Genomic DNA, 15,670 nt, shown 5'->3' on the forward strand with positions numbered 1-15,670 from the left:
TGTCAGGGGCACACTCAGAAGAGAGCATGGTTTCTTGTGCACACACACATGCATGTGCGCATGTGCACTCAATTGTGCCTGACTCTTGTGACCCCATGGACTGCAGCCCACCAGGCTCCTCTGTCCGTGGAATTCTCCAGGAGAGAATATTGGAGTGGGTTGCCATGCCCTCCTCCAGGGGATCTTTCCAACCCAGGGATCGAATCTGTGCCTCTTACATCCCCTGCAGTGGTAGGTTGGTGCTTTACCAGCTGAGCCACTGGAAATCCCCAGTTTCTTGCATGGAGGAACTTAATTTAGTAAAGGAAAAAGAATACATACAAATAGCTATATTTACATTACAACAAAATAACTACAAAGGTACTATTCTAGAAACATGAGCAATATGCTATTCCCTGCTCAGTGAATTGAGAAAGATTCCACTTTACTGAAGTGACACTTAGCTGGGCCCTGAAAAACAAGACAAAGGGGAAGACCAATCGATTTCAGAGAAATCATAACAAAGAAAATCAAACAAATCATAACAAAAATATTTGAAAAAGTACATAAAAAGAACTACAATCCTGCTCCCCCAGAAACGGTGAAGGACGTGCATATGAGTACACAATACACAGAAGAGGGAAAATGGGTGACAACAGGAAATAGGGAAACATGAATTAAAATATTTTTCTAATCATCTAATTGTCAAAAATGAGCTTGATAATACTAAGTGTTACAGAGAAATAAATGCTCTTACCAAAGTGCACACTGGTATATCCTGTCACTTTGACAGAGAAATGAGAATATCCATTAAAGTTTAAATTTTAAAACATGCATGTGAGTACATGCTCAGTTGTGTCTGACTCTTTGCGACCCTGTGGAGTATAGCCCACCAGGCTCTTCTGTCCATGGAATTTTTCAGGAAAGAATACTGGAGTTGATTGCCATTTCTTCCTCTAGGGAACGTTCCCAACCCAGGAACTAAACCTGTCTCCTGCAGTGTCTGCACTGTTGGGCGGTTTCTTTACCACTGCACAGGGCTTCCCTGATAGCTCAGTTGGTAAATACGCCTGCAATGCATGAGACCTTGGTTTGATTCCCGAGTTGGGAAGATCCCCTGGAGAAGGGATAGGCTACCCACTCCAGTATTCTTGGGCTTCCCTGGTGGCTCAGACAGTAAAGAATCCACCTGCAATGTGGGAGACCTGGGTTCAATCCCTGGGTTGGGAAGATCGCCTGGAGACGGGAAAAGCTACACACTCCAGTATTCTGGCCTAGAGAATTCTATGAACTGTATAGTCCATGAGGTTGCAAAGAGTCGGAAGCAACTGAGGGACTTTCACTTCACTTACCACTGCACCACCTGGGAAGCCCTAAAATATGCATATCCTGCCCTTTTAACCCAGTAATTTCATTTCTATGTCTCTACCCTTAACATTACCACATGCACACAAGAATATAAATTGTAAATGTTGTTCAATGAAGCACTATTTGAGATAGTAAAAACAGAAATAGCTTAAAACGTTCACCCATAGGGGAATGATTTAAAAAAAAAAACACAACTATGGCACAGGAAATTCCCTGGTGGTCCAGTGTTTAGGACTCTTGTGCTCTCACTGTTGGGGGCTCAAGTTTGAGCCATGGTGAGGGAGCTAATACCCTAAACAAACAAACAAGCAAACCACAAAAAACTATGGCACATTCATAGTTTTAAGTGTGACACAGCAGCTGAAAAACATGAGTTATGTCTATATAAACCAAAATAGAGCAAATTCTAAGACATTAAGTGGAAAAAAGCAAGATGTAAAGTACATAGTTTAGTTAAAAAATTTATTTCTACATAAATACACATGTATATTTAAGTGCATAGAAAAGGGTTTGAGTGGTTATATGGAGAGTTAAACATGTCTAATTTTTAAAAAGCACTAGAGAATATGTCTAGAAAAAAATGAAGGGAGAGGAGGCTGGAGGTAGGACTGGGCAGGGGATTTGAAGGGCTGCTTATGCTTTGCTTGATGCTCATACTATGGACTTTCATTCTCTATGTAAAACATTTTAAAGAACAAGGTCACTGTGATGACCCAATATTCCTGGTTACCAAACCTTCTGTTCCCTCTGCTATTCTGACAAATGTGTTATCTACAGGGTGAGTCTACCCATTCCTTCATAGGCCCTCACCACACAATCTGTTAACTCACTGTCAGTGGGGGTGGTAATTCTGTCACCATGAAATAAACACACATTAAATTCACGATAAACATTTATAGATCTAAAACTATGAAAGGCTTAGGAACTCTCCTCTGTAGTGGGAAAGTCCTCAGGTAGTAGAGCATCACAACTGTGACTGAACTAGAAAACTCATTTCCAGGTCTCTGATTCTAAATTAAGCCAACAGCAGGCTGAAAGCAGAAGCACACACAGCCAAGTGAAGAGTGAGGGTCAGATCACTAAAGGACATGCTCACCAAGTTAAAATTTTGTTTAGCTTAGCTCTCTCTGCTCCGCCAACTGCAAACCTTACTCTGGGCCACCTAAACCTATCCTTACATTAATACATACAGGCTTTGTTCAACTATACATATTACACAGGTGCAATAATAATATACATAATTTTGTGTCCTTTTATTTGCTTCAGTATTTTTACTAACATATAATTAACTTTTAAGAGCTGCAAAATCTGCCATCTAGCAGTCACACAGCAGGCTGCCATTAACTATTCCCATTAAGGGCTGGACATCTAGATTGTTCCCAGTCTCCAGCTATTGGCTTTTCTAATTAGCTATTATAATGGTGGAAAACTGGGAACAACCTAAATGTCCAAAGAGACGGGCATAATTTTTTATAAAATACTGAATAGTCATAAAAAGATGAAGACCCAGAGGTGTTGCTAATTGAGCAAAGTAAGTTACACAGAATGCTTTGCCCAGTATAATCTCTTTCAAAATATATACAAACATAGAAAAGTTTAGAAATGCCATCAATGATTCTTTCTGGGGAAAACTGTAGACAACTAGTTTTTCTTTTCTCTACATTTCCCATCTTTTCTACAATGACCATGGATTACATTTTTAAACAATATTCACAAAGCATTTAATACCAAAAAAAAAAAAAAAAAAACCAGTTCAGAGAAAATGAAAATCATATATAAGAACTAATTTTTTTTTAAAGGCAAGAAACAGACTGCCTACGAGACTTTACTTTTCCATGTTTTTTATATTTCTTCTAATGAGTTCAAAGGAACTCCAAGGCATTCTAGGAGTGGAGACACTGGGTCGAAGCACCCTGGTATGGCTCTGACTTCTGCAGGGTAGAGTCCCAACAGTTTACACTGGCATCAGCATGTTCCCTGACTACATGAGTAACTCTCACCTTAAAGCAATTTTCATCTGACATGAGCTGCTCAGCTTTCCGCTGATATGTTGACTCCAGGAGGCTCCTTGACGTCTGTGTGTTCAGCTGGCCTCCTGTGGCCCCATTATTGTTTTCTGCCAGGTATAGGTCCGTCACTTGTACACAGATCTCATCACTCACGATATGCTGCAGCTGGAATCAAGCAAAGGCAAGTCATCAGGAACCAAAAATACAGTTCTCCCCGTCATACACTCAGCCTTCCTTTGGTGGTTCCAATCATTCAGTTAAAAAAAGGTTTTTTTCTGGTTGAAAATTTTAGAAAATTAATCATATAAAATCACTATCTTATTTTCTTAGAGAATAACCGAGCCAAAATCTTCAACCATATCATTGGTCCACGACTAAAATGTTCATATATATTTAAGAGAAAAACCATAGGTAACTCAGGTTAACGTGGTACTATTTAAAGTTCTAGTGTTGGTCACTCGGTTGTGTCTGACTCTTTGTGACCCCATGGAGCCCACCAGGCTCCTCTGTCCATGGAGTTCTCCAGGCAAGAATACTAGAGTGGGTTGTCACTTCCTTCTCCAGGGGATCTTTCCCACCCAGGGATTGAACCTGGGTCTGCCACATCGCAGACAGACTCTTTACCGACTGAGCCACCAGGGAAGCCATTTAAGGTACTTAAAATTTTTTTTTACATGAAAGAAAATTTCTATGGCTTGCTACCTTTATGGCACTTCTTTACCATTTATAATTTGCTTTCACACATACTCTCATTTGATTCACACAACTACCCTGGGAAGCAGTCTGGACAGGGGTGCCCTGTTATATATGAGACAAACGTACATTTTAGATAAGAAAACTCACTGTGTGCTAAGGTGAGGAGAGGGAACTTGGAGAACCATGAAAACAAGATCCATTCCTATAGTCAAAGCCCTGGTACAAAGAGAAATTCAACAGGCCTCGAAGAAGCTGTTGCTGAATTAATCTGTCACTGGCACTCAGCTGAAGGAGCTAAGTCAGAACGAATATTCAAGTTTCTGGACCCCAGGCCAATATTCTTTCTAACACCATTCCCTATTTTTCCACATCTGATAATAAAAGCATAGTATTTAAACTTTATGCAAATTAACTCATTTTCAATACATGTCAATCATGATTGACTACTGGTAACTTCGGTGACTATCTTGTTAAACTCTCTGATGACTAGCAAGTTGAACCCTTCAGAGATTCCATTCTTATAGGTCATGATGATATCATCTATCAAAAAATAAAAATTCCTTCAAATGAAATTTTACCCCTTAAAAACGCCAAAGGCTGTGAAAAACAGATAAAGAAAGCAAAATGTTAATTGCAATAACAATTTATTTTACTTTAAAATTCTCATAACCACTGAGCCGTTCTATTTTTAGGAAGATACACTCTTTTTGAAGCACTAGTAACTATGACAACTACTTATTTTTAACATTTGAAAAAGTCTTAAATGACAAGTATGTGTATTTGTAGATAAATGGACAAAATGTAAGGTCAGACAGTGAGTGACCTGATGGTGGTAGAAAGGCCAGCAACTGGAAATGGTTAAATTACAATTAGGCCATACAACAGCTTTTAATGTGACTGTTAAAATAATGCTTATAACTTGAAAATACAGGGGAAAGCTTAAAACACAGTGTTTAAGAGAAAAAAGCAGTGCAAAAAAAAAAAGTATACAAAGCATGGTCTCTACTATGTAGATACATTTTTATACTTCCCTGTTAAAGGTCACCGACTCCTTCCACACCCTCTTCTTGGATTTCTGGCCCCACCCAGTCTTTGGAAAGGGTAGCATTATAAATCTAGGCACAAACAGGCAACTCCCAACCCAATGTTAGGCTTGTCAAATTCTCTCTCCTGCTAAACTGAAATGACACAATGAGTGTGTCTGGTAGACAGACATTTCACAGAGGAGCACCTGGATTGGAAAGGTTGGTCATGTCAGCACTGAAAACACTCAGGGGGCCGGACGTTCATCTGCAGAGAGAAGTGTGAGGATGGGGAAGATGTCCAGAAAAGAGGCATGCTGGAGAGGGAAAAAACCTTCCTAGTCTAGTCCCTACCTGGTCTGGCCATACTTTCAGTCCCACACTAGACATTTGTGAGACTGCCTATTGTATTCTTAAGCAAACCTGTATTAAACTAGTTTGGAAAAGTAAGCTAAATATATGGTTTGACCTTGCAATGTATATTCGACCTCCAGTCAATAATGAACTCTGGGAGAACAGCAAAGGATTTAAGGAGAAATGTTATGCCTCCAATTCAGGAGTTAAGCTGAGAAGCATAAACATATGTTTTTAAAACACTAGATTTGGATTTCTGGATACAATCTGTCTCCATAAAAAAAAAGTCTGGACCTTATGTATTACTGACTCAAAATAATCACCAGGTGCTTCTAGTAAATGGACTAATCACTAATCTATTGTTTAAAAAATCAACTGTGGGCTTACAAAAAAAGAAAAGGCTGGTTGTATTGGATTTTTAAAGTTGAGCTGATAGTATGCAAGACTTTACTTCTAGCTACAGCAACAGCAAACTTGTAAACAGAAACATAAGCACATGGTATGGTAAGTGGACTCTTACATAAATTTAGGGGACATTAATAGGCATTAGCCTCTCAAAAATTATGACCATAGCTGATTATATCCATGTAAAGATTTCTGTCTGTCAACATAAAGACCCCTTAAGGGAAGGCCTAATAACCGCTTCAACTTGCAGCTCCCTCCCTGACAACTTTTGTGAAGATGCCAAGATTCAGTTATTCCTTGACTTTGAGTAGATCCTACGAGACGGGTGCAAAGCCACACATCCTTTGAAACTCAAGACAAAAGCAAGAGTACCTCACAAAGGACTCCTTTGTGATTTTACCTAAGGAAGGCACTTTCCACTTTAAAGAAAAAAGTGGGACTTCCCTGGCGGGGCAGTGAATAGGCATCCGCCTGCCAACACAGGGGACACAGGTTCAATCCCTTGTCCGGGAAGATTCCACATGCCTCAGAGCAACTAAGCCCGTGTGCCCTAGAGCACGTGCTCTGCAACAAGAGAAGCCATTGCAATGAGAAGCCTGATCACCGCAATGAAGAACAGCCCCCCGCTTGCCATAATGAAAGAAAGCTCATGTGCAGCAACAAAGACCCAGTGCAACCAAAAATAAATAAATTCATTAATTAAAGAAAAAAGCGTACTAACAACAGACTGATACCTTTGAGAACTCAGAACAAAAGGCAAAGGAATGGAAACCTATTATATGTTATTTGCTATAAAATTATCATTGTAAAGAACAACATATCTACAAACTCCCAGGGTACCCCAAGAATAAACCACAAAGCCAACTATAAACCTAACTCAGAGGGAGTCTCAGATAGTGAGGCTGACAGAGTATTATAAAAGATGTTATACAAAACCCTTCCTGTAAAAAGAACTTCAAATGTTAAATGAGGAAAGTCCATAGAATTACCAACACCTATTCAGACAGTAAAAAAAAATCCACCTGCAATGCAGGAGTCTGGGGTTCGATCCCTGGGTCAGGAAGATCCCCTGGAGAAGGAAATGGCAACCCACTCCAGTATTTTTGCCTGGAGAATTCCATGGACAGAGGAGTCTGGCGGGCTCCAGTCCATGGGGTCACAAAGAGTCAGACACGATTACGTGACTAACACTTTCACTTTTCACAGAAGAGGAAATAGCTCACACCTGGTACATAACGTAAGAGCTGGGAAGATGGGACAGGAGCTGGGGGCAAAACCTCACATGTGAGGTAGGTTCCTCCTCCCAGGGCACACTGAGCAAAGCAGTCAGTCACATGGCTGCAGCCCTTCCACTCAGTTAACAGGAGAGATCCAACATCACATTAACCTCTCCCTCCCCTCTACAACCACGTGTTCGTTAACATTATCACATGAGAAAACTGCCCGTCTGTTCCCAGAAGAAAACCTGCCCCACCTGTAGATGAGGACTGTCTCCCTCCCCAACCCTCGCCCGCACCACACCCTCACCTGTCTGACAATGCTCTGGATGAGTTTATCCATGGTAAAGGCAATGTAGGCATGAATGGTGAACATCTCTCTCAGCGAATCTTCGTACTGGGACGAGTCTATGTTGCCATCCAGCAGGCTCCGCACCATGTCCAGGAAAGCTGGGTAATAATCTTCTACATCAACATCCACTGTGGGAAAGAGGGGAGAGGTGAGGCCTTACCCTGCTAAGAAAAGATGGGAAGAGGGCAGGGCAAATCCCACAGCTGCCTGAAAAGCACTGCACAGAACCAACCCTCAGTATTCAGTGTGCTGCAAACAGATGAGATCTGACAGGTGGCCACAACCCCAGCACTGTCTATCAAAGGAGAGTGACGCTGCAATTTCAACAGCGGCCTCTAACCCTCTGACTGACCAAAACACTTATTTACAGTACGGCTGGCAATGCGTGACATGAGAGCAAAACATCCCAGGAAAGAAGTTTCTTCAAAAAGCTGTCGGCTCCCTGCTAGGAGAGGAGCCTGCAAAGGGAGTATCCCCCACGTGGGTGGGCTGCTTGCTCAAATAGCTATTTCACAAAGCATGAAGGCTGAAGAGAAAAGGCAGACAGACCCGAACACTAGCACTGAGAAGCCTCTCAGAACAGGAAACTAGGAGGGCAGATTAATCTTTTATGAATAATGAAGTGTCTGCATTTGTCAAAGTCCTTTTGTTTAAAAGTGGATTCCCAACACTGTAGTTCACAAATTACATCAAATGATCTATACTTGCTGCATATGAATCACCTCAACCACCAGATAGAAACCTTATCAGTTGTTACAGACATTTGGCAACTAACAGTGCACGAGGAAAGGTGAAAGGGCTCCACCTTTAGCTTACTAAAATAAGACCTATTTACATGCAGATGGCAAATCTCATCTCCAGTGCTGGCAATCCAGACAGCAGTGCAAGGGGGCTACTGATTATGTGGTTTCCTGATCTGGGGGCAGGTTACACAGGTGTGTTTGCTTTGTAAAAACTTACTGAGCTACGCAATTCTGTATATGTTGTATACTTCAACCAAAAGTTCACTACAATGAGAAAAATTATAAAAAGAACTCTTTGTCTTTGACATTTAGCTACCTTTTTGTAAGTTTATACAGGGGAAAAAAGGCTCTGAGAGCAAAAATTGAGTCCATTTCCATTTATTTGAAGTGTGATGGATTCATTCAAGACAGGCAAAACAGGACAACTACTATTTAAGAGAAGCAACTGGCTTGAGTTTCCTGACAGAACATTACCTTGTTCAGATCCACAGCAGAGGCATGGGCTGTGTTATTGCTGTGAAAAATGCTTTCACGTCAGAATAAAGCTATGAGTTCTACTGGTGCAAACCACGTGAGCCATGATCAGTGGAGGCTTGGCATTATTACTCAAGAACAAACTGTTAGCCTCAAAAATCAGGTTAAGTCAATGGTCAAGCCAAGATTAGGTCATCTTTCTTGTTTCCTCCCAAGCAGAGGGAATCACCACACTGAAGTCTAAAAGATGTCTCTCTCAAGCTAGGATTAATCCAGATAAAGGCTTTTAGAATTAATTTCCAAGGTCATTAGCTCTCCAATAGATAGATGGCCAGGGCTTCACATGGGCTTCTTACATGACTAACAGTTAAGAAAAAAAAGATAATTCATTCCAAAAATGGGTTATTTCCTAAAGAACACACAAGAAGGTTTCACAGAAGAGCTTTGGCTAACAGCTTAAGTACCTAACTTACAACCTGAAGGGAGATCTAGAAGCAAGCAGCACAGAATCACGTAGAGCATGTGGAGGCTTCCTTAACCTTCCCTTATTTTCCTTTTTCTGAGTTTTCTATCTTCATTCCTGTTCTGCTGTCTCAAACCATCTCCTGAGTCCCCATCTCTTTTTTTTGCAATTGTCTCAGGCACGAACAGTTGTTCCGTCGTGGAGTGGAACCAACTATGATGCTTCAGTCATTCTCTGTCCTTTCAGAGAGACCTTCCATTTGGGAAACTGACGACGGTAACTGACACCCACTTCCTTGGTGTCCACAGTACCAGCTACTGAGGGTCTATGATCTAAGCAAGGCACAAGGTGCTTTGCATATTTCCCCCAATTCTCCCAGCAGCCCCACAAGATAACAAGTAGCACCTCCGGTTTACAGAGAAACAGGTTCAGAGAGTTTAAGTAAGGTCACGCAACCAGTAAATTGCAGTGCTAGGATTTGAACCCAGCCAGCCTCTACGGATTGCCTGTGCTCTATGCATTAACATAAAAGAAAGCAGTCCTGAGTCTAACTAGGTCCTGCATCCCCGAGCTCTCACACCTTCTGCAGACCGACAACCCTAGCACTCACTAGGTTCTTTGAGACGCAGCTGGATGGCAGGGCTGTCACTCTTGTCTCGCTTGATGCCCAGCACTTCCCGTTCCCACTCTCTTTCTCGGTTTTCTTCTTCAATTTGCCGTTCAGCTTGGGAACAAATCCGCAGCAGCCTCAAGCAGAGTATCTGGTGCAGCCGCATAAAGATATACCAGTTATTATTAACATAGAAGAGGTTGTACACTTCATCCATCCCTCTTAACTTCTGAGCTGCTGTGTTACTAAATAGTAGCTTGGACTTAGGGGGACTGCCCCCAACACCATTGTGCTTCTTAGCCGCCCCTGTGGCTTCATCTACATCCATCTCTTCTTCTTCCTCTTCCTCCACATCTGAGAGATCACCTCTCTGAGCAAAGAGCAGATCTGGAATAAAATGATGCATGATTTGCTTGATTTTGTATTTGTCTTCCTTCTGAATGCCTGTCTGCCTCTTCACGTGGTGGATAATCAGAGCAGCAGCATCTTCCAGAATCTGTTTGTCTTCATAGGCAAGTGAGAGGTGTGGGCCAACAGGTACACCAGCGTTTTCTTCCGTAGCCTGCTCTTGCCTCTACCAGGAGAGAGAGACAAAGTATTACGTGACAGCTACAAAAGCAACAAACAGACCTACAAGATTACACCAGCAGTATGTTCTACTAACCATAATGGCCACTATTTTCCAATCGAAAACTTCCAGAAACAAAAAGATAATGTGCAAGATGTGGTTTGATACCAAAATGACTGGAGGTACCATGACATGGTACCTCCCAGACAATAGGACAGAAAGAAGACCATCTTCTAAAATTTTACATTAGTACTTATGGAGGATACGATAGGAGGTCTAAAATTTCCTTTAAAATACTTCTGGGAGTGAGGAAGGTGGCAGATATAACAAAACTGGCAAGACAGAGAGGAAATTAAATTTATGTCAGTTCATTTTACTGCTCTCTCCCTTTTCATGTATGCTTGATATTTTCATAATAAAGTTTAAAACTCAAGATCACACCCTTCTAGAAATTCTCAATCATACTCTATTTGTTTCTATCCATCCCCTAAGACTATGAGCTCAAAGAAAGAAGGATTAACTTCTTATTCATCTCTGTATCCTAGCTCCCAGTACTCTACATAATCCTGAAGGATGCTGAATAAACAAGGATTAGCAAGAGTCTGGGGGCAATTCTCTGGTGGTCCAGTGGTTAAGACTCCCTGTTCTCAGTGCCAAAGGCCTGGGTTCAGTCCCTGGTGGGGGAACTGAAATCCCACAAGCCACATAGCATGGTCAAAAACAGAGAGAGAAAGAGTGTGGGGATTGAAGATAGTATTTTAAGTTGTGGAAGGTTGAGATAGGCTACAAGAAGGAATATAAGGTACTGTTGGAAGAAAATATGGAGAGAAGTGGAAGGGTGGCAGTGGGCATTAACTATAACCAGGATGGAAAACTGGAAAACCAGTAAAACAGCTTAGTGAGCCTTAGATTTAAAATGGTAGAAGAACTGGGAATAGAAGTCTATCCTATGAAGCAACAATCAACAAACCTTGGAGGGTCTCATGCTCATATAACAAAGGTAATTTGCAGGAGTCAAAGCTATGCTGAGCATACAGACTGGAGACTTCTCACAAATGTTGGGATCCCTGACTCACCTCATCATAGATACTCTCAATCTCATTGAGTAAGCTCTTGGACCTCAGGACCTTGGTGTCGTTTTGTTTAAAGTTGATGCCTTGGTGGTCCAGAGATTTCAAGTAGTATTTCTCATTTTGCTCTCTCCACACCTTGTTAAAGCCTCTCTGAGCTTCTCGCCATTCTTCCTCTTTCATCTTCAACCTAGTGGGGTGGAGGGTGGAAAAGAAAGACAGCAGAGTCCAGAGGAGGGAATTTTAAGGCAAGGAGTCATATTACAATTGCAGACTGGAATCCTGACTCTGCCACATTAGCCATGTAAGACTGCCTCCTTATCCATAAAAAGGGGATAACAGCACCTCATCCCACAAGGGCTTAGAAGTAAGAAATATGTCAGGTTTACTTTATTTCAAAGGTCAACAGGTACAGCAGATCTGTCAGATCTGTTGGCAACTCTGGGGTAAATTTATTCAAACTAGTCTTGAACTCTGATACACAAGAAAACTACTCATTCAGGACTTAGTATGGGGAATTTATCCCAAAGTCAGAAATCTTGCCGAGAACAGTTGTTTCTCAAACAACATTCCACAGAATACCCTAGAAGAGTAGATTCTCTTCCTTGGCCAGCTAAAACAAAGAGAAACAAGTTTCTTCGCTACAGGACTTCTGAGAATGGTTACTATGCTAACGTAAATGTTCAAGAGCAGAGAACTTGCACAACAATGAATGCTCCTCTAGACAGAGCTTGGAAGTTCCAATGAAAACAACTGACTCTGATTCTCTAGAAGAGAGGAGAATAAAATCAAAACCAGCACTAGAACTGAAGGATATCCTCCACCTCGAAGACAAAAGTTAAACACTACTGGCAAGAAGGCAAACACCTTCTGCCAGCTCTTGAGAGGAAGACTGAGGAGGAACAAGAAAATCTGGGCACGTGTGAACTGTGCAGCGGATAAGTTTTCACCAGGTGATACAGAGGGAGGACCAGATTTATAGGAGTGCCACGGTCTTGGAGGCGCCTAGGGCTCAGCCCTGGCCTCCTCTTTGATACTACAGCCTTATTTAGGTGGGTTCAATGGCCCCTCTATACTTGGTTTGAAGGTTGGTTAGGAGAAAGAAGACATTCTTGGAAGTTTATGGGACGCTAAGGTTTTTTAAGTAACATATCAATTTTATAAAGACAAAGTGATTTTTCTTACTAAAAAACAAAAGATGTGAACATTGGTTAGTACTGAGTGGCAGGAAGGTGGGCGGCTGTTTTCTTCTCTGTTCTCTCTTTTAAAATATCCCCCTAAACACACAGAGCATTCCAGTATGGACTGGAAAGGTTTGTTCTCTGCTGTTGGTGACACAGAACCCCATCAAGAAGCTCCACTATCCCACACTATCCACCTGACTTCCTACAGCCGAGGTTGGGGAGAAATGGAGGTCTCATGGAATAACTGGGCTAAAAAGGAGAATCTTATTTAATGGGACACTAAATCTGTTGAGAAGCACACTAAAGCATGAAGGGCATATGCACTCAGGTACCTTTTAAGGACAATTGGGACGGCAATGGAAGGGTTCTTCCTCAGACCATCAATGATGTCAGCTGCTTTGTCAGCATATATCCTTTGGAGTGCTTTTCGGTGGATGACTTCCGATGTGCCCCCGAGGGTGTTGTCCAAGCGAAATTTAGCTTGTTCTTCAGCAGACAAGCGGGAAAGTTTCTTTTGTATTGCTTCCAGAACCCGGATAGTTGCCAGATTGGTCTCTAAAACTACATCAAGCTATAAAAAAAAAAAAGACAAAAGTGTGTTCAGGACCCAAATCAGAACAGAATAGCTGTCGGGAGTAGAAGGTAGAAGTCAAACTCCCTGATTTGAATCTGGGCTCTGCCATGCTGCTGCCGCTGCTAAGTCGCTTCAGTCGTGTCCGACTCTGTGCGACCCCATAGACAGCAGCCCACCAGGCTCCCCGTCCCTGGGATTCTCCAGGCAAGAACACTGGAGTGGGTTGCCATTTCCTGCTCCAATGCATGAAAGTGAAAAGTGAAAGTGAAGTCGCTCAGTCGTGTCTGACTCTTTGCGACCCCATGGACTGCAGCCTACCAGGCTCCTCCGTCCATGGGATTCTCCAGGCAAGAGTACTGGAGTTGGGTGCCATGCCTTCTCATACCATGGCCATATAAAACTGTTAGCTTATCAGTAAGACAGGAATACCACCACCTACTCTCACAAGGTTGTGTTCTGGATTTAATAATACAACCCACATAAAGGATTTAGCACAATACCAGGCACACAGCAAACATCCAAACCCTGAATATTCACTGAAAGGACTGATGATGAAGCTGAAGCTCTAAAACGTTGGCCACTTGATGTGGAGAGCTGACTCACTGGAAAAGACTCTGATGCTGGGAAACATTGAGAGCAGGAAGAGAAAGGGAGTGACAGAGAATGAGATGGTTGGATAGCATCACCAACTCAATGGACATGAATTTGAGCAAATTCAGGGAGATAAGTGAAGGACAGGGAAGCCTGACGTGCCCCAGCCCACGGGGTCACAAAGAGTCATCTTAGCAACGGAAAAACAACAACAAAGCAGTGGTTAATACTTCTGGTGCCACCAACGTGGTTTATTGAGGACGACTGGCCCTCACGCCAGAGGGACCTAGGAGGAGGCAACCTTACTGACACTTTTCTCTGAACTTTTGTCAATTACTCAGATCTGTTACAGACAATAACCACCACTACCACCAAATCCCAAAAAGACCATTCAAGATAGTAAATCAATCTCATGAGTAAAGTTTTTCAGAGTAACTTGAAATGTTTAAATGTTTAATGTCTTGTTCCACATCTACTAATAATAAGAGTATTACTTAAGGGCTTCAATGTTGTATTTGTGGGTAACCATTTAAATTTTCACTGAATATTTCTGACACTTTATTTTCTGGCAAGGGCCAAGCCTAACCTGGTTAAAGACATGACTAGCAACCCTGAGTTAACTTTTTTCCAAAGCTTAACACAAAATTTTCTAGATGAGAAACAGAAAATAAAGGAAATGAGCAGTCTCAAGGGTCTATAACTCTGTGTAAGTGTTTCCTAATTTTCTAGTTTGAGGGCTATGGTAGTCATTTTGTCAAAACTTTTAATGCCCCCTTTTCCCCAGTTATGGATAAATGATGGCTTGGACTTCCTGGCTGCCTTGAGATTAGCTGCTGCTGCTGCTGAGTCGCTTCAGTTGTGTTCGACTCTGTGTGACCCCATAGACGGCAGCCCACCAGGCTCCCCCGTCCCTGGGATTCTCCAGGCAAGAACACTGGAGTGGGTTGCCATTTCCTTCTCCAATGCATGAAAGTGAAAAGTGAAACTGAAATCACTCAGTCGTGTCCAACTCTTTGCGACCCCATGGACTACAGCCTACCAGGCTCTTCCGTCCACAGGATTCTCCAGGCAAGAGTACTGGAGTGGGTTGTAGGGCCGTGTAACTAGTTCTGACCTATGAGCTGTTAACAGGTGAGTCAAAGTAACATCCATTACTTCTAGGCTAGAGCATTTAAGGGTGCAAGATCCATCTGAGCTTTTCCCCTATAGTCACTGGTAGTGTTCCTGATGGTGGCACTCTGCCAACCCAGGTCCCCAAGCAATTCTGATGAGTGGAATCTTCAGCTGAACACCAATGCACATGCAGTATGACAAGGAAATAAATCTGTCTTTTTCAAGTCATTGGGATTTAGGGGTTGACTATATTACAGGAATATTAACCAATCCTGATGTATAAAGGATTCAAATTAGTCTACCGCATCCAATCCTCAGCATGCACATGTGCATACATGCACACATTTCCTTCATCCTCACTACTGCAGTAACAAGCAGGAAATGAGGCTGATGCTTCTCCTGTGCAGGCATACTAGTTGAGAATAGAATATCCTGTGAAAAACAGGCGTCAATCTCTGCTAACACATCACTGAAACTGACTAAACACAGGTAAAAAATAAAAAAAGAAATGCTTTCTTCAGCTTGATAAAACTTTTCACAGAAGTTAATATCTGTCATGACTGAGTTTTCTGCAAATGGTCGAAGCTCCTCATAAACACTGGGGCCCAGAGGACCAACCAACACGTGGTTCGTCATTCAAAGCATGCCAGAAACAGAGGAAGCAAGTGTGAATGGGGATAACTGGCAGAGAGCTAAATCAGTATGGATTAAAAAGGAGAAAAACATCTCCCATCCATAGGAAGAGCAGGGACAGTCAGTTTTATATAATAAATACATTAAAAAGGAGGTATGTAATTTTCTTTCTCTAGACACATTTAACATTCCCTTTTTGTTGGTATCAGTGAACCAGACATTTAAACACACTGGGAACTGAGTCT

General features: G+C 42.0%; 1 protein-coding gene across 6 annotated transcripts in view; it reads right to left on the reverse strand.

Moving 5' to 3' along the window:
* The window catches only part of SIN3A (SIN3 transcription regulator family member A), a 66,837-nt gene that overhangs the window by 11,085 nt on the left and 40,082 nt on the right, over positions 1-15,670 (reverse strand). For all 6 annotated transcript variants that reach the window (XM_086363877.1, XM_086363880.1, XM_086363878.1 and 3 more), the window contains 5 exons: positions 12,847-13,085; positions 11,337-11,520; positions 9,693-10,266; positions 7,361-7,530; positions 3,348-3,521 (listed from right to left, as the gene is read on the reverse strand). In XM_086363877.1, the coding sequence (XP_086220003.1) occupies positions 3,348-3,521; positions 7,361-7,530; positions 9,693-10,266; positions 11,337-11,520; positions 12,847-13,085 (1,341 nt within the window). The remainder of the gene's footprint in view (positions 1-3,347; positions 3,522-7,360; positions 7,531-9,692; positions 10,267-11,336; positions 11,521-12,846; positions 13,086-15,670) is intronic.

Source organism: Bos grunniens, chromosome 21 (assembly GCF_055505025.1).
Source record: "Bos grunniens cultivar Pamir isolate PY7600 chromosome 21, Bosgru_T2T1.0, whole genome shotgun sequence".
Taxonomy (NCBI): domain Eukaryota; kingdom Metazoa; phylum Chordata; class Mammalia; order Artiodactyla; family Bovidae; genus Bos; species Bos grunniens.